The sequence below is a fragment of the Mirounga angustirostris genome, unplaced genomic scaffold (genome assembly GCF_029215605.1).
Source record: "Mirounga angustirostris isolate CCGP_5_RB_7025 unplaced genomic scaffold, mMirAng1.0.hap1 SCAF_9, whole genome shotgun sequence".
NCBI lineage: Eukaryota > Metazoa > Chordata > Mammalia > Carnivora > Phocidae > Mirounga > Mirounga angustirostris.
The window spans coordinates 71,562,504-71,583,877 of NW_026991717.1; the positions used below are offsets into that span (position 1 = coordinate 71,562,504).

At 41.0% G+C, this 21,374-nt stretch overlaps 1 protein-coding gene and 2 non-coding genes across 9 annotated transcripts in view; all 3 read right to left on the reverse strand.

Annotated features, from left to right (window-relative positions):
* Window positions 1-21,374, reverse strand: part of CHD8 (chromodomain helicase DNA binding protein 8) — a 61,291-nt gene that overhangs the window by 2,107 nt on the left and 37,810 nt on the right. For 5 of the 7 annotated variants that reach the window (XM_054513636.2, XM_054513639.2, XM_054513637.2 and 2 more), the window contains 27 exons: window positions 20,001-20,138; window positions 18,648-18,769; window positions 18,259-18,502; window positions 17,271-17,447; window positions 16,106-16,249; window positions 15,608-15,863; window positions 14,381-14,591; window positions 13,934-14,129; window positions 13,257-13,424; window positions 12,878-13,057; window positions 12,625-12,735; window positions 12,081-12,277; window positions 11,676-11,875; window positions 11,415-11,595; window positions 11,235-11,324; window positions 10,846-10,949; window positions 8,526-8,655; window positions 7,093-7,168; window positions 6,581-6,635; window positions 6,195-6,402; window positions 5,539-5,747; window positions 4,727-5,446; window positions 4,327-4,478; window positions 3,747-4,046; window positions 2,277-2,390; window positions 1,911-2,090; window positions 1,401-1,517 (listed from right to left, as the gene is read on the reverse strand). In XM_054513636.2, coding sequence (XP_054369611.1) covers window positions 1,401-1,517; window positions 1,911-2,090; window positions 2,277-2,390; window positions 3,747-4,046; window positions 4,327-4,478; window positions 4,727-5,446; window positions 5,539-5,747; window positions 6,195-6,402; window positions 6,581-6,635; window positions 7,093-7,168; window positions 8,526-8,655; window positions 10,846-10,949; window positions 11,235-11,324; window positions 11,415-11,595; window positions 11,676-11,875; window positions 12,081-12,277; window positions 12,625-12,735; window positions 12,878-13,057; window positions 13,257-13,424; window positions 13,934-14,129; window positions 14,381-14,591; window positions 15,608-15,863; window positions 16,106-16,249; window positions 17,271-17,447; window positions 18,259-18,502; window positions 18,648-18,769; window positions 20,001-20,138 — 4,980 coding nt within the window. The remainder of the gene's footprint in view (window positions 1-1,400; window positions 1,518-1,910; window positions 2,091-2,276; window positions 2,391-3,746; window positions 4,047-4,326; window positions 4,479-4,726; window positions 5,447-5,538; window positions 5,748-6,194; window positions 6,403-6,580; window positions 6,636-7,092; window positions 7,169-8,525; window positions 8,656-10,845; window positions 10,950-11,234; window positions 11,325-11,414; window positions 11,596-11,675; window positions 11,876-12,080; window positions 12,278-12,624; window positions 12,736-12,877; window positions 13,058-13,256; window positions 13,425-13,933; window positions 14,130-14,380; window positions 14,592-15,607; window positions 15,864-16,105; window positions 16,250-17,270; window positions 17,448-18,258; window positions 18,503-18,647; window positions 18,770-20,000; window positions 20,139-21,374) is intronic. The other 2 variants (XM_045900503.3, XM_054513638.2) reach the window with 2 other exon arrangements.
* LOC123862754 (small nucleolar RNA U6-53/MBII-28) lies at window positions 2,591-2,679 on the reverse strand. The gene has a single exon (XR_006795424.1). It is a non-coding gene; the product is annotated as a small nucleolar RNA U6-53/MBII-28 (small nucleolar RNA).
* LOC123862753 (small nucleolar RNA U6-53/MBII-28) lies at window positions 7,698-7,807 on the reverse strand. The gene has a single exon (XR_006795423.1). It is a non-coding gene; the product is annotated as a small nucleolar RNA U6-53/MBII-28 (small nucleolar RNA).

Here is a 21,374-nt window from a genome sequence, read left to right on the forward strand (position 1 = left end):
AATTCTGTACAGGGGCGGTGGTGCAGTTAGTTAAGTATTCAACTCTCGGTTTTGGCTCAGGTCAGGTGATTGAGCCCTGCAATGGGCTCTGAGCTTAGCACGGAGTCTGCTTGAGATGCTTTCCCCCTCTGTTCCTTCCCCAACTCACACGCTCCCTCTCTCTCAAATAAATTCTAAAAAAAAAAAAAAAAAAAGAATTCTGTATTAGTCATATTACGATTTTCTGTGACTCCCTAGGATCTTTCCTTTCTTAGATTTATCAACTGAGTATAAAGACGTAGCAAAATACTTGAGGGAAAAATAGGTAATACTGGAGGAAAAGCCTTTTTTATAAGCTGCTCTATAATGTGAAATTCACAACAGAGAAGGTACCAGCCTTCCAACCATCAGCCTCCCATATCAACCACTCTGCTTATTATACTCTTGGTCCCATGGAGGCTTTGAGGAAAAGTTAAAATATTCTTCTATGGTAACAATATTTATATGAAACCACTTTCACCAATGTAAAAATAATAAGCCTCAAAAATGCACCTCACAAATAACTATAACGTGTAAAGTAACAATCTCAATTTGTTAAATGCAGAAGATGCATATTGTTCATTTGGAAATTAATTTTGTTAAAAGATACACCATGTGGTTTTAGATATAAATAACATATATGTGTAAAGATGTATATAAAAGATCCAATGGGGGATGATTAGACAAGTGCTAATCATTTTAAATGACTGCTTACCACACCATGATTTAATATGTTTAAAAAAAGACAACTATTGACCAAAGTAAGGCAAACAGCAAAGAGAAACTTTTAAAGTCAGATTTTATTGCAAAGAATTATGGGTACCTCATCTACCAAATGGCCTATAATGGAATAACCGAAGTTGTTGTTATTAACTATAAAACATGTTTTCCTGTCCTTTTTCCATTACTGGTGTTATTATCAGCAATTCTCAACTTCCTCCATGTTGGAAAACGCTATGACTATTGTCCTTGGTAGGCCCGACGTCACTTCTAAAATGTACAGGATCATAAAATTTTTAAGAGATTATCTGCTCCTATACCCTCAACTTTTCAGGATGTTCAAACTGAAAAGGTTAAAGGATTTGCCAAAATCCCTTAGTCAGTCAGAAGAACAGAAAGCCTTGACTGTTCCAACACATCTTACTAATCCTTACGTTTTAATATGCTTAAAGTGCTCAAGTTACTTTTAGAATTTTATGCTCCTCTACAGATGATGATGCCAAGGACTGTAAAAATATCAATAAAATTACCCTAGTTTCCTGATTGGTGGACTGAAGATATATTTTTTCATACACTGGAAAAAAGGAAGTAACAGAACACGAATTATTTCTCCAGTCACATCTAATGTGGGAACAGAGTGGTAATGCCTCAGTCTCACTCACCTTTTTACCATTCCTAGAGTTAGCCGTCTGTACTGGTTCCATTCCCAAACAGTTCAGTTCTGCCTTATTATTTTTTTTACATCTCTGCCACTTCTGTTTTCTGCGATCCTCCATATACTGAAATAGAAAACTGTTAGTTATCCTAGAGGAATAAAAATCTCTTTGGAGTAATTATTAAGGTACTAATGTCTAGTTTCACAACAAATTCTTATTGCATGGATAAATTAAGGATTAGTCCTAGTGGAAACCTGCCATTAGCAGATCTCTCCCCCCCAAAATTAGGTATTTATATAATCAATAATAAATATTTGCCTAGTATTTAGTTTAATAAGTGCTTTAACATTATTTTATTTTGATTCTCAAACAACTCTGTGAGTTAGGAAGACTGGGTATTATGGTATTCGGCAGATACAGAAAAAAATGACATACTATGGCATGCTTCCTCCCTCTCATGCAGCTTAAATACCAAGGAAATGACTTTAAATCTTGCTGGATGGAACTGCCACTCACCGCTAGAAATCGGGGATCGACAGCGAACTCTGGATGACCCTGTAACCACATCTCCAGTTCAGCCCGGCGAGGGGCATCCTCACCCACCAGCAAAGTACCATCCACCTTATTGATGACAGGGATCCGGGTCTCCAGGTCCACATCAAGGTGATTAGGCTCTTCCATGCACTCCACCTCCAGCTGCAAACCCAGAATCCACCCCCATGAGCACATACTCTTCTTTGGGGCAGGGAGGGAGGGGGAGCAGAGCCAATGGTAACCATAAAATAATTCTAGTATCTTCTAGTCCCTTAATCCCAACTGCCTTCATCAATTAGTGAGAATAAAAAAACCTAATCATCATGTCAAAAACTCTCTCCCACTCACCTCGACTAGCTTCTTTCTGTTTCCCTTCTTCTTATGAAACAGAGGATGTCCATCTCCCATTACTCCATTAGCCATCAACTTGTGCTTCTGGAATGTTAACTTCAATCCTTCCTCCTAAGAAGACAACCCACCCACCCAAGATGTCATATGGCACATGTTTTTAAAGTAAATATTAAGCTTTGGGGATCTTAGGGTAAGGGTCATCCTCTGGCTCAATGATGAGAAGGAAGGCCATCTGGCTAAAGAGTAGAAATTAGAAATGTATCTAAACTTATATACTTTTTCCATAGAAAGATTTCGTTTCTTGACCTAGTGCCCCTCAGGTAGACATAAGAGAAGAATTTATCTCGAAAACACCCCATACCTGGTGTCTCAATATTAGCATGGCAACTCATCACAGGGGCAAAATCCTGGTAATTCCTATCACATACTAGTTTAAGAAATTTTTCTTGGGGTTCCTGGGTGGCTCAGTCAGTTAAGTATCTGACTCTTGATCTCAGATCAGGTCTTGATCTCAGGGTTGTGAGATCAAGTCCCGTGTTGGGCTCCATGCTGGTGTGGAGGCTACTTTAAAAAAAAAGGAAAAAGAAAGAAAAAGAAAATTTTCTTGTTGAGTACTTAAGGACCAGCTAATAGGATTTCAATAGGGAAGATGATCAGGAAAAATAAAATTTCCCATCTATAAAATAAATAACACTGATTTAATTTCACTAAGAATGACTTCTTATTTTTAACTTAATAAGGCCCACAATATTTAGGCGTTATTTTACTAGCTTTCCCACAATTTGATTTCAATCTTTAAAAACCAGGTTTCTAGGATCTACAAACAAGCCACCCAAAAGAAGCCTTGTATCAACTATATTTCTTTCAAAACATATGGGTTCTTTTAATCTGGTCCTTAGGAGATACAAGATCCCTTCCTTTACTGCAATGACTTTTCCTCAATGGAGCTTTGTGAACTTTAATTTTTCTCCCCTCTCCTTTTTATTTTTACTTATTTATTTTTAAAAGATTTCAAGTCATCTCTACACCCAACGTGGGGCTCCAACTTACAAGCCCCGAGATCAAGAGCTGCATGCTCTACCGACTGAGCCAGCCAGGCCCCCCAACTCCCTTCTCATTTTTTATTTTTTTATTATTTTTTTTAATTTTATTTATTTATTTTTTTTAAAGATTTTATTTATTTATTTGAGAGAGAGAATGAGATAGAGAGAGAGCATGAGAGAGCGAAGGGTCAGAGGGAGAAGCAGACTCCCTGCTGAGCAGGGAGCCCGATGCGGGACTCGATCCCGGGACTCCAGGATCATGACCTGAGCCGAAGGCAGTCGCTCAACCAACTGAGCCACCCAGGCGCCCCCTTCTCATTTTTTAAAGTTAGCTAACCAAACAAGTTTAATATCCCCTTAGTGAAGTAGTTAGCAAAACTCCGGTCTCCTTCCCCACTTCCCAGTGCCTAAATGCTGAGCTTACATCTTTGATCTGAACTGTAAACTCCTTTTCATCCATGCCTCTGCGAAGTTTCGTGAACTGAGCTGCTGCTGTGGTGACTGCGGACACCTCCTCCTCTGCCATGGAAGCTGCGCTGCTACTTCGTGGTGTGGGGACTGGAGAGTCACCATATTCTCCTGGAGTCAATGAGGGACTGTCTAGCAAGTGGTTGCCTGGCCCCAAAATTCCTGTTACCATTTCCTGGCTCCGGCGGCTAGAAGGCCACTTCCCTGAGAGTACAGCCTGGCAGACGAGGTCAATACGGTTTATAAGGACACGATCCTGAGTGGGGGGAAAAGAAATCAATACTGGTTTTAGGGCCTGAGTACCAGCTATGTGATTCTGTGACAAACAACAGGGCCATCATTAGCAGGATGTGTAAAAATCAGAAGGCAGAAGGAGGGAGATAATAGTATCAGATCCCTAAGTCAACTGGGTAGAGTTTCATGAAAAAATGTATAGCACTAAATACAACTAAAGAAAACCAGAACCATCTGTTCCTTGTTCCCGGTTTTTGTTAAAGTATATTTCTAGACTGTATGTCCAGGCATGAGGCTGTTACCTTGGGCCACTCAGAAGCTCTTTGTCTTTCTTGTAGCAGCAGAAGCTCAGGGGTCATTTGTTCTCCATCTTCATTTGGGAATCCATCTTGGGACATAGTGAGGGACAGAAGACTCTCTTCATCATAGAGCTTTGAGCGGGACCGGTCAGCAGCTAGAGATCATACAGAATGTGAGCAAAGATGGAAGAATAAAGTTATATATAAATGGAATTACATGGGCTTTAAATAAAGGCCCAAAGAATAACAGATCTCTTTCGGTGTTCTAACAAATCGAAATCCAAATCTCTCCCAGAGGATGCATTTAGAAAAGAAGGGAAAGAGCTGGGGCGTTGGGGGGGGGGGGGGGCAGCACGGAGCTGGGAATAGGGAAAAGGGCCAACAGCCTGTCACATGCACTCACTTAGCTTTTCTTCCTTCTCGTCCTCACTCTCATCAGTGCTGGAGCTGGAGCTGGATGAGGATGAGGAAGAAGAGGATGATGGTGACAGCTTGCTCAAGTCCAGTTCAGAGTCTGAATCATCCTCATCCTCCAGTTTGACTGGTGGAACATTCCGGGAAACCAGAGGGGTAGTATCAGAGGGGGCTACTCGCATCTCATAGTCTTGTGGGGTTGGTCGGCTCCTGGCCACCACCTCATGCTCTAGTTTTAAAGTCAGACTCTCCAGACTGGGGACCTGGGCAGCTGTCTCCTCAGGTGGCTTTTCAACAGGAGCATCTGGGCGCAGGGGCAGTGGTGAGGCAGTGCGCGAGGTATACTGCTGGTGTAGCAGTGGCGTAGAGCAGCGTGACAAGGATGGAGCTGGTGCTCCTGCCTGATGGTTCTGCATATAATTCATACGGGCAGCCAGAAAAGAGAAGTCTGGGTCCTGCATGATGTTGCAGTCTGTTTGGCTCACCCCATGGCGGGCTGCCCCTCGTAGAAGCTCCCCATCATGCCGAACAGGCTCCCACCATTTGGGCAATTCAGGACCTGGAGGCTGACATAATGCCAGCCGATCTTCCAGAAGGGGATGGCATAAAACTTGTTCCCGTAAGCGCCGAAGCAATTCAATACGGTAGAGAGTCCGTGAGGCCCTCTCCTCAGTGATGGGCTCAATGAACAGATTAGGGTCCGGGGGCTCTGCAAGACACAGGGGTGGGAGGAGAAACGAACCACATTAGTTTCTGTTGCCATCCATCCCCACTCACCCAAGACTCTCCAGCCTTGCTTACCATCTCCAGCTGCTGGGGGAAGTCGGCACACTTGGCGACACATGGCCACAAAGCCATGGAAGTACTTGGTAAGGCTTTCGTCTGTTTTTTTGTCCAGTCGGGCAAAAGTACGGAAGCGATCCCAATGGAACTGCATGGTATCAGGGTCATACTCCACACCAAAGGTAGACACCACTCGATAGAAATCAGTTTGTTCACGCCTTGTCCATCTAAAGGGAAAAGGAATCAGGCAGCAGTGATCAGAAAAACACAGGGAAACTGGTTACTTCTTAGCGTGGCTTAGAATACCTGAATAAACAAAAAATTGAAAATAGGGACAAAAAAACAAAACAAAACAAAAAACAGCCCAGGAGACAGCAGAAGAGGTAGTTAAGAGGTACTCTATAACATGTAAGAATTTAAGAATAGCCAGCTAGCTAAGGGAAAAAATATGTGGGCAAATAACTCAATGAGAATGGCCACTTTCCTAGAAGCTGTGATAATGCACACAAGCAAGGTTTTTTGTCGCAGAGGAGTAACAACCAAAGGCAAAGAAAATGGTCCCTCTGTAGGGAATTCCAAATAAATCCTTCCTAAAATGCTTTTCAATATAGGACCCATAGCCCATAGCTGAAGGCAAGCTTACACCTCAGCCCAAATTCCCAGCCACACTTTACCGTTGCTGTTTCTCCCGCCGCGCAATTTCTTTTAGTTTGAAGGCTGCCTCACAACGCCGCCGTCTCCGGTCCCCTCGTTCTGCAGCCTCTATCTTCATCTGTTCTCTCTTGTAGCTGCGCTGATAAGCTGTTACTAGGCGCCGAAGCCTAGCTGTTAGAGCAGAGCCTGGAGGCCAGAAGAGATGGCCTGGCTGCTGGGTTACCTGGGCTGTGGGAAGCAAAGCAGAATGAATAGGAAGTACAGGAAAGGTAGGAAAGATAACACCAGTATTTCAACCCACCCAAAAGCAAAGCTCTTAGAAATCCCAGGACAGGACAGAATTCAGTTAGTAATTCCCCAACCCACCACCCCACACAAAATTATACTAGTTGACCTAGAAGTTTACCTTCATCTCCATCAATCACTGAGATCTCCTCATCCATCATCATCAAGGGATCACCCTAGAGAAGGAGATCCACCCCATAGGATGGAGGGGGGAGGGAAAAGGGGGGGAAGTTGACATTCTGAAATCAATTTCTTATGTGTGTCCTTCTATGGCACCAAAGGGATCAAGAAAAATTTCTAATGAACCCTCACAAAAAAAATGGAAGCAACCAACTAAAGGACTAAGAAAAAAAATCAGTTGCTATTAATGGCTTGAAAATAAAGGGACTCAAGAATTTAGCAAATAATATATTTCAATATCCAGCTTGGTCCCACCTCCTCCACAAAGTCATCCCTGGTCTCCCCCAACTGGTGTTACAATCTTTTCCATTAATACTTTATAGTATCAAATAATAGTTACTTTCCATTTTGTATTATAAATTAATCAGTATACTTCAGAATCCAGGGAATGGGAGAATACTTAACTATTTAGTCATAGTAGAGCAAAGCTACTCTCAAATGAGAATTCCTCACCTCATCATCTTGGTCCTTCGGGGGACCCTGGAGTGGTTTATATTCAGGATCTTCACAATCCTTATCAAAGTCAACCCTAAAATTATCCAAAGGCATGGAAAAAAAAAAAAAAGAATGTATCTTCTTTCACTAAGAGGAATTTAAGATGAACACCTGGCCAAACATACAATCCAGCATGGAACCGTGGTTTTCCTTCAATGCTCAAAGGGATGGCAGGCCAGGTGCTAAGCTCCGAATAAGATTAGGTAGAGCATCCAACAGGATGAAGAATGGGAAAAAACTGACAAAGTGCCATTCTAAATTGCTTGAATCTGAAATGAAATACTTTGGCCAGGATACTTCCTTTCTCTTGATAGCCCTTTTCATGGTTTACCCATTCTTCTCCTCTTTCCTATTTAATTGTTACATTTAAATAGTCCATGTTTGCTTGTTTTACTTTGCTCTTTTGAGTAGAAGGGTGACATAATAAATGATTTCTGATGAATAACCAACCCAATTTCCTTTGAGGGTCCTGCACTAAGCAAACTAAGGTTGTGATCATCAAAGAGAAATCTCTCAATTGCAGAGTGCATGGGTATTCATGAATTAAGCCAAATATTTCACATGTCCCTCAGGTCTCCATGTGAGAAGTTTTGTTAAACTCACTGGCACCCAAATTAGGGCAACACTGCCCTACCTGGTGACTCAGTATTAGCATGGCAACTCATCATCGAGACATGTATCCAGACAGAGTATATGCCTGTATGTGTCAGCCACCATTGGCAGACGATAAACCAGGGCTAAAATCTCCTGAGGCTCTACCACATAAGTGACATAGGAGAGCTGCATGGATATTATCTTTCAAGACAACCAGTTCAGGGGCACCTGGATGGCTCAGATGGTTAAGCGCCTGCCTTCGGCTCAGGTCATGATCCTGGGTCCTGGGATTGAGTCCTGCATCGGGCTCCCTGCTAGGCGGGGAGCCTGCTTCTCCCTCTGCCTCTGCCTCTCTCTCTGCCTCTCATGAATAAATAAATAAAACATTAAAAAAAAAAAAAAGACAACCAGTTCAGTTGTCCTTTCAGCTACTGTGGATGCACAGAAAAGCACTGCAAAAAAACAAAAAAAACCCAAAAAACTGAACTGAACATCAAATAAGCCATTTGGTATATGTGCTGCCAAAGCGAGCACCTCAAATAAGCCATTTGGGAGTAACATTCATTTTCACCCTTGGTTGCATCTTATGGCAAATGTGTGGTTTTAGCCTAGTTTATAGAGTCCTTTCTGCTGGTCCCACTCTTTGTTAAGAATTTATCATTAATGAGTATAACCACCATTAAGAATACCAATGGGTTCAGTCAAGGCCAGAATTATGTTACCACATTGCAGAAGCAACTAAGAGCCTTTCAAGGGGTAGACTCAGAACTTCAAGAGAACTAAACACCAATGCTTACCCTTCTACTATGTCAGAGAAATTATCCAACACTCGATGTTCTGCTGCAATGGCTTTGTCATCTGGTCGCCCAGCCTTTTCCAGGAAGCATAAGGCTGGGTCTGCCCTCATAGTATTATATTTCTCATAGCCTAGAAGGAAAAGGACCATAAACCAAAGAAAAGATTAACTTTGCCTAAAGTGTGCTGGAATAATTGAAATATATGAGCTACTTACTCAAAATGCAAAATATTAACTTGGACAGTTGTTGGGTTATATTACTGTGTTGAATAGTTCTATAGCAATTACAAAGAATTTTAGTCACCAGTTATGAAAGATAAGATTTTTTTTTTTTTAATTCATTGGAGACAGAGAGAGAGCAAGACAGAGAGCAGGGGCAGTGGGGAGAGGCAGAGGAAGAGGGAGAAGCAGACTCCCTGCTGAGCAGGGAGCCCGGTGTAGGTATCAATCTCAGGACCTGGAGCTCATGAGACCTGAGCTGAAGGCAGATGCTTAACCACCTGAGCCACCCAGGCGCCCAGAAAGATAGGAATTTGATCAGAATATTTATAGAATGGTGACAGATCTACATAGCCATTTAACTGGTAATTTTTCTATTATCATTCTCACGACACAGATGGGGAAAAAAGTAAAATAATTAGGGCTGGGTCACAAATTTTTTTTTTTTTTTGAAGATTTTATTTATTTCTTCATTAGAGACAGAGAATGACAGGCAGAGGGAGAAGCAGGCTCCCGGCTGAGCAGGGAACCTGATGCGGAACTCGATCCCAGGACCTCAGGATCACGACCTGAGCCCAAGGCAGACGTTTAACCAACTGAGCCACCCAGATGCCCCTAGGTCATACATTTTTTTTTCTTCTTTGAACTTTTTTTTTTTTTTAAGATTTTTATTTATTTATTTAACAGAGAGAGAGAGAGAGAGACAGCGAGAGAGGGAACACAAGCAGAGGGAGTGGGAGAGGGAGAAGCAGGCCTCCCACGGAGCAAGGAGCCTGATGCGGGGCTCGATCCCAAGACCCCGGGACCATGACCCGAGCCCAAGGCAGACACTTAATGACTGAGCCACCCAGGCGCCCCCCCCTTTCTTTTTAAGATTTTATTTATTTATTTGACAGACAGAGACATAGCGAGAGAAGGAACACAAGCAGGGGGAGTGGGAGAGGGAGAAGCAGGCTTCCCGTGGAGCAGGGAGCCAGACGCGGGGCTCGATCCCAGGACCCTGGGATCATGACCTGAGCCAAAGGCAGACGCTTAACGACTGAGCCACCTAGGCACCCCTAGGTCACACATTTTCAAATGAAGGATAAGAAACACCTGCAAGGGGTGCCTGGGTGGCTCAGTCGGCTAAGCATCAGCCTTCGGGTCAGGTCATGATCCCAGGGTCCTGGGATCGAGCCCCACGTTGGACTCCTTGCTCAGCGGGGAGTCTGCTTCTCTCTCTGCCTCTCCCCCTCCCTCACTGGCTTGTGTGTCCTCTCTCTCACTCACATTCTCTCAAATAAATAAGTCTTAAAAAAGAAGAAGAAAGAAAGAAACACCTGCAAACAAAGAGGCACTGAGTATCTGATGAACAGAGAATGAATGAATGAGTGAATGAACATAATTCAGGGTGTTCGGACTCTTCTAAACCTCCTTGTCCCAAAAGTAAATTTAAGACTAGAAAATGTTCACAGTTTTTCTTATCCATCAAAGTTCTTGAAAACATGTGGTTTAAGTGCCATTATTTATATTTTATAGAAATAAACAGAAAAGTATTTTAAAAAAGAAATGATATTCTAGTTCATTATGTCACTGGGCTGGAAGTTAGTTAGCACTCACTGCTTTTAATACCTAGAATTTGTTATTAGGCTAGACTGAAAAGGGAGTACTCTCACTTTTTGTACTTTATTTTTATTTCACTGTAGCTCACACTTCCATCAGAATGACTGTTGAATACTTAGACATATGGGATGCTATGTAAGTAGAACATTTTCACACAAATTAAGCATGGTTATTATTAATAGGAGTGGGCATACATTACCTCCCCGGATTCGTGGAACCTTAACTGAGATGCAAAACATACAGACTGATAACATGGATTAGAGAACAGATGGGAGACTCCCCACCTTAGGATTTAACTATCCATCTGGCCTTTTTGAACATCTATTTATAGGAACTAATTGCTTTGCTCTGGATATTTAAGAACTAGTTTCCTATTCAAGCATAATTTTATTGAAGTTCAATCAGAGAACTCAGTTATTGGCCATGAGCATTCTGCTACATGTTCCATCTGTGGAAGTAAGTCAAAACAGGAAAGGAATAAACTAAGGAAAGGTACCCACCATGCTTAAAGACTCCAATGAGCAGGGACTTGTCAGCCTCACTGTCCCACCATGTTGTTGGAACCTCCAGCTGATCCACTACTGGGAACCATATGTCAATCTCACTAAAGGTGTAAGAGAGCAGAAACAGCACAGCAATGAAGGGAATTAAAATGACAATCCTTGGGAAGATTATTATATGTATCTTCTTTTATCCATTAATTTAAATGCTCATGGATCTGCCTATTTCCTTCCACTGGTATCAAGCATAGGATCAAAAACCTGATATACAGATCTTAATTATCAGTTATCCCAAAGATAGTACAGAATGAAGTAAGTAAACCAATCTTTTCTGGAATAAGGCAGGGTATAAAGAGAAATACATAAAGAAAAATATAGCATAACTGTACCTGGCAATGGCACCCCCTAACACCTTCTCTGCCTGGTCTCCAATAACCTCCTGCCTCAGATAATATAGCATTCGTACCCGCAATAGCACCCTAAAAGGGAGGGAAGAAGAGCTGGCTCAGTAATAATGCAGAAACTTTGAGGTGGAAAATGCTTTAGTCATTGCTAATTTCCATCCTTACTTGTTACACTGATGTTTTAAATGCTTCTTATAACTCTCATCTTGGAACAGAGTATCAGGATTATATTTCCGGATCCAATCTGCCTTATGGATATCAAAAGTGCTTTGTGACTTTACTTTTTTCCCCTTTCGTCCACGGGGCACAGGGATAGACAGACCTGGGAAAGGGGAGACATTGAAGACTTGGATTGAGAAAAACCCTTGGACCTGAAAAAGATTAGATAACCTACAGAAATATGAAAAGTAAAGAGTTGATAATTACCTGAATGATTCTGCAATTCTTTTGTCTTGCCATTTTCAGCAGGGCTAATCAAGTCCCAAATGAAGCCTTTGATATTTTCATCCCCACGATAGTGCAGAAGACAGTATACAAGGATGGCCCGGCAAATTGTCTCCACATCTCGTTCAGTCATACGTCGCTTGAAGCGTCCATGAGACAAGATATCTCGCCACCGTCCCCAACTAGAAAAACAGAAAATTGTGTTAATATTTTCCTGGGGACTCCCAAAAGGTAGGAGACAAAAACATCTGGAGAAAACATGGTAAGAGAATAAATAAAGTTTTTTCCCATTATCCCCTCTTTGGTCACAGCCTCCAATCTGAAGGGCAAACAGAGTGTCCATCAGGATGGAAATACACTACCTCTAATGGCAAGGTGGGTTCTTACCCGTATACCAAGAGGTGCTTTTCCACCCGAAAGCAGTCAGTGCGCCCATAGGTATGATGTCGGTCATGTCGGCGAGAGCGTGGCCGCTCATCATCTTCACTTTCCAAATCAGAGAATTCCACTAGGTCATCATCTTTCAGAGTGCTGAAGTGGCGAGTCTGTTTTCGTACTCTAGGTGTGTCAATCACCAAGTTATTCTAACAGAGAACAGAAGTAGAAGAGTAACTCTCTTCATGACAAGGCCATCGGAAAGGAATTAAGACAATTATGGATTGAAATAGCCTTGGATATAACATTTGTAGATAAAGAGATATTTTTTTTAGGACATGCAAAATAACCTATAGGGACTCAGAAGTAAAGTTAAGCGGTAGGTATCTAAGTAGTTTTCTGGGGCTTCCCATGCAGAAAGTTTTTACAATGGCTCTTATATACAATATACCATCACAAACCAAGGTCAGCATCAAAGAATCAGAGCAGCTACAAAGGCACCTGAAAATAATGTGTCTTCTGTAATACTTCCTCCCTAAAAGAAAAGGAAGCTTACCTTGCTATTAAGCAGATCCATGTCCAGGTCAGCCTTTTTGGCCCACTTCTGCCAAAAGTTGGGGTCATCCAGAGAAATATCAGTCCTATTTTCAGAAGCAACAAAGCTTGCCTAGTGAGAACAAAGTAAAGTTGACTACAACACTTTTTTGAGCAATGGGAAACTAGTAACTGTATTTAAAAAATATATTTAAATTCTAGAAGATTCCAGTCTCTACCTCTGTTTCCTTACATTTGGCACAGACAGAACATACCTTGGCAAAGGTCGAACCCTTTCCTTCAGACTCGATGGTGATGGTTGTGGTTCGTCTTAACAAGATCTGGTCAATGTCTTCTTCACAAAACTTGGAGCCCTCATCATCTTCTTCCATTATGGCTGCATATGCCCCTTTTCGTAAAAGATCTTCAATCTCCTTCTTTGAGAACTGTTGGATCTGCAAAATCCAATAATAAAATGAAAAAACTAAGAAGAGAATATTATCTAACCATATCATAATAACTTAGTTCATTATGTTTTAAGAACTATTTTAAGAAATCCAAACAAGGTGGTCAGATTCCTGTGCAAAAAATAGCTTTGTCTCCCTCTAACACTATGACCTGCTATAAATATATCTATAGACTAAGAGGACTCACTCCGGTAATGTTGCCATCCCGACCACTCATGGACTGAAGCACAGCCTTATCCAATCCCAACTTGAGGCTAGCCTTATCAAACATCTCTCTCTCATAAGAATTACGAGTGATGAGACGGTACACCTTCACAGCTTTGCTCTGCCCAATTCGATGACACCGTGCCTGGGCCTGGTTTAAAAGAAATGGAAAGAAAGGGCAAAGAGGACATAAAATGGGGGTGGGGTGGGGGAGGGAGATGGAATTCAAAATACCAATTCACATCTATAAAGCAGCCATGAGATCAACTCAAAACCAAAAGTCAATTTTAAGATGAAATTATTGTCCCACCAAGTACACCAGGGGTCAGCAAACCATGGTCTGCAAAACCACCTGTTTCTATAAAGTTTTACTGAAATGCAACCCCACCCATTCATTTATATATTGTCTACAGCTGCTTTTGGACTACAAGAGCAGAGATGAGTAGTCACAACAGAGACTGTATGGTCCCCAAAGTCTAAAACATTTACTCTCTGGCCCTTTACAGAGTTTGCCACCCTTACATGGAGACTGCCACCCTTAAACTAAGTAAACAATTCCATACTCTTTGAAGGATGTGTCTTTCTAAGAGATCCTGATCCTGTTGAAAAACCTCTTAGGTTAGGTAGGTAGTTAGCCCCCAAAACAATGATTTCCTCTACCTGCAGGTCATTTTGTGGATTCCAGTCTGAATCAAAAATGATGCAGGTATCAGCAGCTGTGAGATTAATACCAAGTCCACCAGCCCGGGTACAGAGCAAGAAGACAAAGCGGTCTGAGTCAGGCTTGCTGAAGCGGTCAATAGCTGCCTGCCGAAGGTTACCTCTGACTCGCCCATCAATACGCTCATATAGGTACCTGTATGGCAGTTGCAGAAAAAAAATTAACTGGTGAAGCAGAAAAAGAAACCAAAAAAGCAGATTAGGATCAATACCAGTAATTCTGTATCTCTAGCTGACCAAAAACCTTATCAGAAAGTTGAGAGTGAGAATTTTAAATACTTCTTTTATCCCAGTCCTGGCCAACTTTCATTAAACACAGACCCTCCTACTCTTTGCAATTTTATGAAGCTACAGTAAACACAAGGCAAGGGATGACTCTTTTCTTACCTCCTCTGGATTAGATAATCCTCTAGGATATCTAGGCAGCGTACCATCTGGGAGAAGATCAGAACCTTATGACCACCAGCTTTAAGTTTTGGAAGTAACTTGTCAATAAGAACCAATTTGCCAGCTGAACGAACCATGGCCTGCAAGTGGAAGTCATGAGGTATAATATGGCAAGCTTCTCGAAATTCTGTTAGGATTTTTTCTTCTGCACCTGCCAAAAGAAAAACCAAACTTGATGGTGAGATCCGGAGAAACATACTAAAGCTATAGTTGACTTAGCTAAGATAAGGAAGCAAAGAAAAGTAATCTGACTTGAGATAAACATTCTTTTCACAGAGAATTTTAGCACCCAGAAAATCCTAAATCATCTTCAACTGTGTTATACAAAATACTGCAAATAAGTCAGACTTAAGATTGTATTCAGACAAAACACCTGTAACAATGAGGACTAGAACAGTACATGCAAACAACTAATACCACCCTACTGGCATCCAAAACAGAAACTAAAAAATGGAGTAGCGATGAGGACATTTATCCAGAGAACAGAATGACTTGAGTTCTTGTTCATGAAATTCTGCACAGCAAATCCCATATAATTTTGAAGATTATGCAGGATCAAGGGGAAAGAACTAGAGAAAGACATTCCACATAAGAATTGTTTTAGAAGAGGGATGCCTGAGGGTGCCTGGGTGGCTCAGTCGGGTAAGTCTCTGCCTTTGGCTCAGGTCATGATCACGGGGTCCTAGGATCGAGCCCTGCATCAGGTTCCCTGCTCAGCAGGGAGTCTGCTTCTCCCTCTCCCCCTACCCTCCCAACCCCACCCCTCATGCTTGCTCTCTCTCTCTCTCAAATGAATAAAGTCTTAAATAAATAGATAGATAGATAAATAAATAATAAAGGGTGCTTGGGTGGCTCAGTCAGTTAAGTGTCCAACTCTTGATTTTGGCTCCGGTCATGACCTCAGGGTCGTAAGACTGAGCCGCACATCAGGCTCTTCACTCAGCAGGGAGTCTGCTACTCTCCCTCTCCCTCTGCCCCCGCATAGGTGCGCTCTCTCTCAAAAATAAATAAATCTTAAAAGAAAAAATTTTTGTTTTAAAAGAAGAATCCCCTTCCCTCCCAAAACTAGGCTGGATCAGTCAACATATCCGCTGTTCCTGAGGAATATTATTAGCAAGTAAACACAGGTGATACAGAAATGCAGGTATTGTCCAGGAACTCTCTCACCATTGATGAGGTACGGGTGGTTGCAGCATTTGCGCAACTCCATCATCGTATTGAGTAGATTAGGCATGTTCGTATGACCTGCCCCCTTGGACAGGAAGGAGAAATTCTTCTCCAAAATAGCCCGGTAATATTTCTTCTGGATGTTGGTCAACTCTACTTCAATGATAGTTTCCTGTTTGGGTGCCAGGTTTTTTTCAACATCCTCTTTGAGTCTTCTTAGCATCATTGGCTTGAGAATGGCCTGTAGCTTTTGAACCTGTGTCCAATACAGGAGAGAAAAAGAAATAAAAACTATGAGGACAAACATTCTCACATTACATGGAAACATGAAGAAATACAATGAGAGCTTTCCATTATCTGAAAAATGTGGATTTTGTACAATGCCACAAATGATGTAGGCACCAGATTATAAGGAGTTCACAGAGGTCCTTGCTGCCCATGGTAATAGATGTGTGCCTAGTACAAACTTTACCTTTCTTGCCCAGATAGACTTCCTACCTGTTCCTCTGTCTTGAGATCCCCAAAATCCTTGAGGAACTCTGATTCTGAAGGAAACTGTGAAGGTTCCAAGAAATGAAGCAAGCTGAACAGTTCCTCCACAGTATTTTGCAATGGCGTTCCTGTGAGTAGCACTTTGTGTTCCTAGAAATGGAGAAAACAAAAAAATGGTAAAACTCAAAAACACAAAGGACTTCTGGGGCTTTCTCTTAAATATATAACTTTAGCTTTAATTTCGTTATCTATAAAATTATGGGAATGGACCAGATTACTATCTTAACTTTTCTTTCACTTGCTCCCTCTTCTGATAAACACAAAACATTAAAAAAAAAAAAAAAAAGAACAAAAAAAACCTTGATATTATTTAACAAGAATTTAAATACTAAGATTACAAGCAAATAAAGAAGTACTCAAAAATACAGTTTTTTCTGCAATTACATATGCCTTTGCACACTCAACTCCCCACAGATATCCTAATATGTCCCCCTCTAGGGAATGTACCTGTGCTGGATTAAATATGGCCATTAATTCTTTGTAGTTCCTCCTATCAAGGTTCACCCCTTGAATCTGGGCTTGCCTTGTGGCTTGCTCTGACAAAGAGAATGTAGCAGAAGTGATATTGTGTGAGTTTCAGAGCCTATACCTCAAAGGCCTTGCAACTTCTGCCTTTGCCCTCTCTGCATACTGCCCTGATTCTACCATGTCAAGAAGCAAAGTCTGGCCTACTGGGGGATGACAGGTCATGTGGAAGATGACCCAGGAGCCCACCAATTGCCAGCTGCAGCCACATTACTGACTACAGGCAAGACCACCAAAGGGATGGCCTAGCTATGCCCAGCCCAAGTTGCTGAACTAGAGAATCCTAAAAAAATAATAGTTGTTTTAAGCCACTAAGTTTTAGGGTATTTGTTATGTAGCACTAGGTGACTAATACAGTATCCCACCTCTCCACCTAGTTAAGAACCACTAACACACAACTACCTTCCAATTCTAAAATTTATAGCACTTTTATATGACTTTCAGGTGTCCATTCCCATAGGCCATACCCACCACCCAATACTAAGATCCTGATCTTTTTTTTTTCTTAGTTATATTAATTCCACGGGGAATTAGGATTATTTTAATTCCAGGTGTTTCTGCCCATAAGTCAATGTGAGGAACTCACCAGGTCCATGTGCTTGAGGCTATCAAGCAGCTTGCAATTACGGTTCTTTAGCCGATGGGCCTCATCAATGATGACACAACGCCATTCAATTTCACGAAGCTCAGGACAGTCTGACAAAATCATCTCAAAAGTGGTGATCAGGGCATCAAACTTGTATGCGCCTGGGATGAGGCGCCCCTAAGCATGAAGGCAATAAAGTTAAGAAAAGACCTAATATGTACCTAAATGGGGACCTCTTCTGTATTACACATTCTCTTTTCTATATTCAGGCAGGCTCAGTAGGAAATACAAACAGCACCACCACCAATCTCTGCTGCTGTGTATTTTCCTGATAAATAGTGCCAAATCACAGAATGTAAGATACAATGTCTCTTCAAGATACTCAGTTTCTTGGGTAAATGACAGACATCACTGAATGAAGCTGGACACTTTTGACCATTAAGTCATGATTCTTAGACCTAGATCTTTTGGTAGTTAACACTAATATCCACAAATGTTGGGCACTGTTGAAATATACAAGACAAAACTGAAAGTGAAACAGGTAATATCAGTTACTGTCTAAAAACAGGCAGGAGAACTGAATCAGTTTAACAAAATTAAAAGAAGCAAAATGTGACTAAGAAAGGATGAATAATTTGTATAGAACAAACGAACTACTCTTGATGAAAATTTTAGTAGACTTGAAAAAAAAAAGGAAGTGGCTTAAGTTCACCACCTCAATACTTTCTTGATAAAAACACATCAATGCTGATAAAATTCTATTTAAAACGCATATATTCACAAATAGAACTTCCACTGGATCAAAATTCCACTGGATAAGAAGAGCAAAACATAAAGAAAAAAATTCCCTGTGCAATCTAGACAAAATACCATAAATCACCTCAGAAAATCTCAACAGAAGTCTTTTATTCACATAAAAGTCTCTAAAATACCAGGTACCTTGGCCTACTCTCTCTAAACCATTATATTCCCATGATCTACAACTCACCCGTGAATCTTTGCAGTACATTTCATATTGCTGAATCATCTGACGGCTGGCCAGACTGCCATGGTATACAATAGTGTTCATTTCTGTCCATGTATTGAATTCTCGCTCCCAATTAGTAATTGTGGACAGTGGGGCAATGACCAGGAAGGGGCCATGGATGCCCACATTATATACCTCCTGCAAGAAGGCAATGGACTGGATAGTTTTGCCCAGTCCCATCTCATCAGCCAGGATACAGTTTTGCCTGAAGATTCATCATGGAAAAAGAAAAGCATGTCAAAAGATACCATCTTTTTAAAAAGTACGTAAAAAGGAACTATTTCAACAAAAAACAAATAAAAATAATTCCAGACCAAGCCTACATTTCATGGGCCTACTCTTTTCTGTACCTGTTATACCAGTTAAAGAGCAGCCAGTTGACCCCTTCCAACTGATATTCCCGTAACTGGTTTCTGTTTTTATACTCATGTGACAGCTCCAACTTCTTCCAGGCACTTGCCTGTGGACGAGTCTACAAAAGAGAAAATTTGAATAAATGGGGTGAAGACACTAACAAAATTAGGAAAACTTACTAGATAGTTCTAGTACCTAAAATCGATTCAAAAACATGGATTAAAAACATTTAAAATATATTCAAATTCATGAGTTCATAATAAAGTTAAAACTAAAATAAAGTTTTAAAAGCTTTTTAAAAAAAGAGGAAAACCAAAAGAGGAAAAACCCACTGGTCACTTTTGGAGGATGCTAGAGAACTACTTCATTATTTTGAAAACTGGGAAATAAAGAAAGAAAACAAAGCATTTATCCTCCTTTCCTATACCATCTGTATCTCAGAGTAACCAAATAGTAGATGAATCATATTTCTTTTTATAGTAGATTCTGGCCAATAAATGAAAACATGATACAATTAAAAGAACATCATTTTGAAATCCTTAAAGAACAGGCTCAGGCAATGATCATAAATGACTAATAATATCAAAAAAGACAACCTGATAGAATCACCTATGAAGCAGATCTAGTGGTTTCCCTTCCCCATTTGATCAAACCTTTAGAAGAGTGGTATCTAATGGAACTGTCTATGATAATAATGCTTCATATCAGCCACTAGCCACATGTGATTACTGAGCATGTGAAATGTAGCTAGCGGCTACTATATTAAGCACAGTGCTAAAAAGATCCAGTGGACAGCACTGTTCTCTATCTAACCATTTATGAAAAAATGCAAGGAACAAAGAACATGTGAGAAGTTTCCAAGGGGGATGCAACTGGTAAACTTCAGACTATAGAAAACCCCAGAGAACAAACCACCTGATTTCTTCAAGAAAAATGGTCAAGAAGGGGGAAACTAAAATTAAGAGATATTTGAGACACATTAACTGACAGCAATATATAGACCTTTATTCAAAATCCAATCCAAACAATTTAACAAAACTTAGAAGGCAATCGGGGAAATATATACAGTAATTGGTGAGTTGTTGATATTTAGAAATGGTTAAACTTTCTCAGGTGTAAAAGTGGTATTATTTACCTTTAGACATAAACACTGAAATATTTACAGATGAAATAAAGGAATCTGGGATTTGCTTTAAAATAATCTGGGAATTGGTACATTATACTATTACTTTTGTATATGTTTGAAAATTTCCATAATAAAAAGCTAAAACAACAACATAAACTTCTATAAACAAAAAATTATATTATTGCCTACATGGGCTTTACATTCTAAATGCAAATGTACTTACCACCCTTTTGAGTTCTGGGTGCCTTGACTGGATCCGTTTAAATTCTCGAATCTTGCCCTCATCAACATCCTCTTTCAGCTCCCACGTACTATCCTCATAGGGCAGAGAGCACCATTTCACCAGGTAGTAAATTACAGGCTAGGAGAGAAAAAGCTAATGCCTTAATAAACTGATTCTGTGTTCTTTGCTGTGGTTAAAAGGGTAAGAATTTGACTACAGAATCAGATCACAAAGTGTTAATACCTAAAAAGTGCTTAAAAAAAAAGAAAAAGTCGGGGTGCCTGGGTGGCTCAGTCGTTAAGCGTCTGCCTTCGGCTCAGGTCACTATCCCAGGGTCCTGGGATCGAGCCCCCATCAGGCTCCCTGCTCTGCGGGAAGCCTGCTTCTCCCTCTCCCTCTCCCCCTGCTCGTGTTCCCTCTCTCACTGTGTCTCTCTGTCAAATAAATAAATAAAATCTTTAAAAAAAAAAAAAAAAAGTCAGGCTAGGAACACCAACCATAGGCTCACCTGCTGAGGCACTGTACTATTCGTGGCTTTGATCATTTTTCCAGGCAATTTATCAGAATCTGTTCTAAGAGGCAAAGTTATACCCAGTCGTTTCTAGAACACTAAGCACTGAAACATTATGCTCATCAACGAAGCAAACGCAAAACATAAAATAATTCTACTCCTATATTAGAGAATGAATTAGGCTGAAACTAAAAGGTAGGGCTCTGCTCCATACTATTATCCTGGCACCAAATTTAATACAGTGGAAGAGTGGAAACCAGGCTACTTTTCTAAGTGAGGACCAGATTAAACCCATTAGAGCAAAGCAGGGCTGAAATCACCAGGCTTCTGAGCTTCTGTAGCTCTGAGTGCAGATGCTACTTCAAAGAGCAGTCATATGGTAGAAAAGAGATTTCCTTGTGAGCTAGGAGATAATTAGGAGAGGCGTCACTGAAGACAGGTAACAAGAGAGAAGAGAGGAGGGGCAAATGCTGAAGCTCCAACTACAAGACTGTGCTGTATGTAGGTGTTCTGCTGCAAAGGGACAAGCAGTGATCTAGGGTAAAATGGCTTCTGTTCTCACTACTTAAATTGATCACTGCCCTGACTGCATTTCTATTTTTGGTTTACATGAAAAAAAGGATTAGATGGGGCCTAGTGTCATCAACAAGAATCTCTATTATCGGGGCGCCTGGGTGGCTCAGTCATTAAGCATCTGCCTTTGGCTCAGGTCATGATCCCAGGGTCCTGGGATTGAGCCCCGCATCGGGCTCCCTGCTCTGCAGGAAGCCTGCTTCTCCCTCTCCCACTCCCCTTGCTTGTGTTCCCTCTCTCGCTGTGTCTCTCTCTGTCAAATAAATAAAATCTTTAAAAAAAAAAAAAAA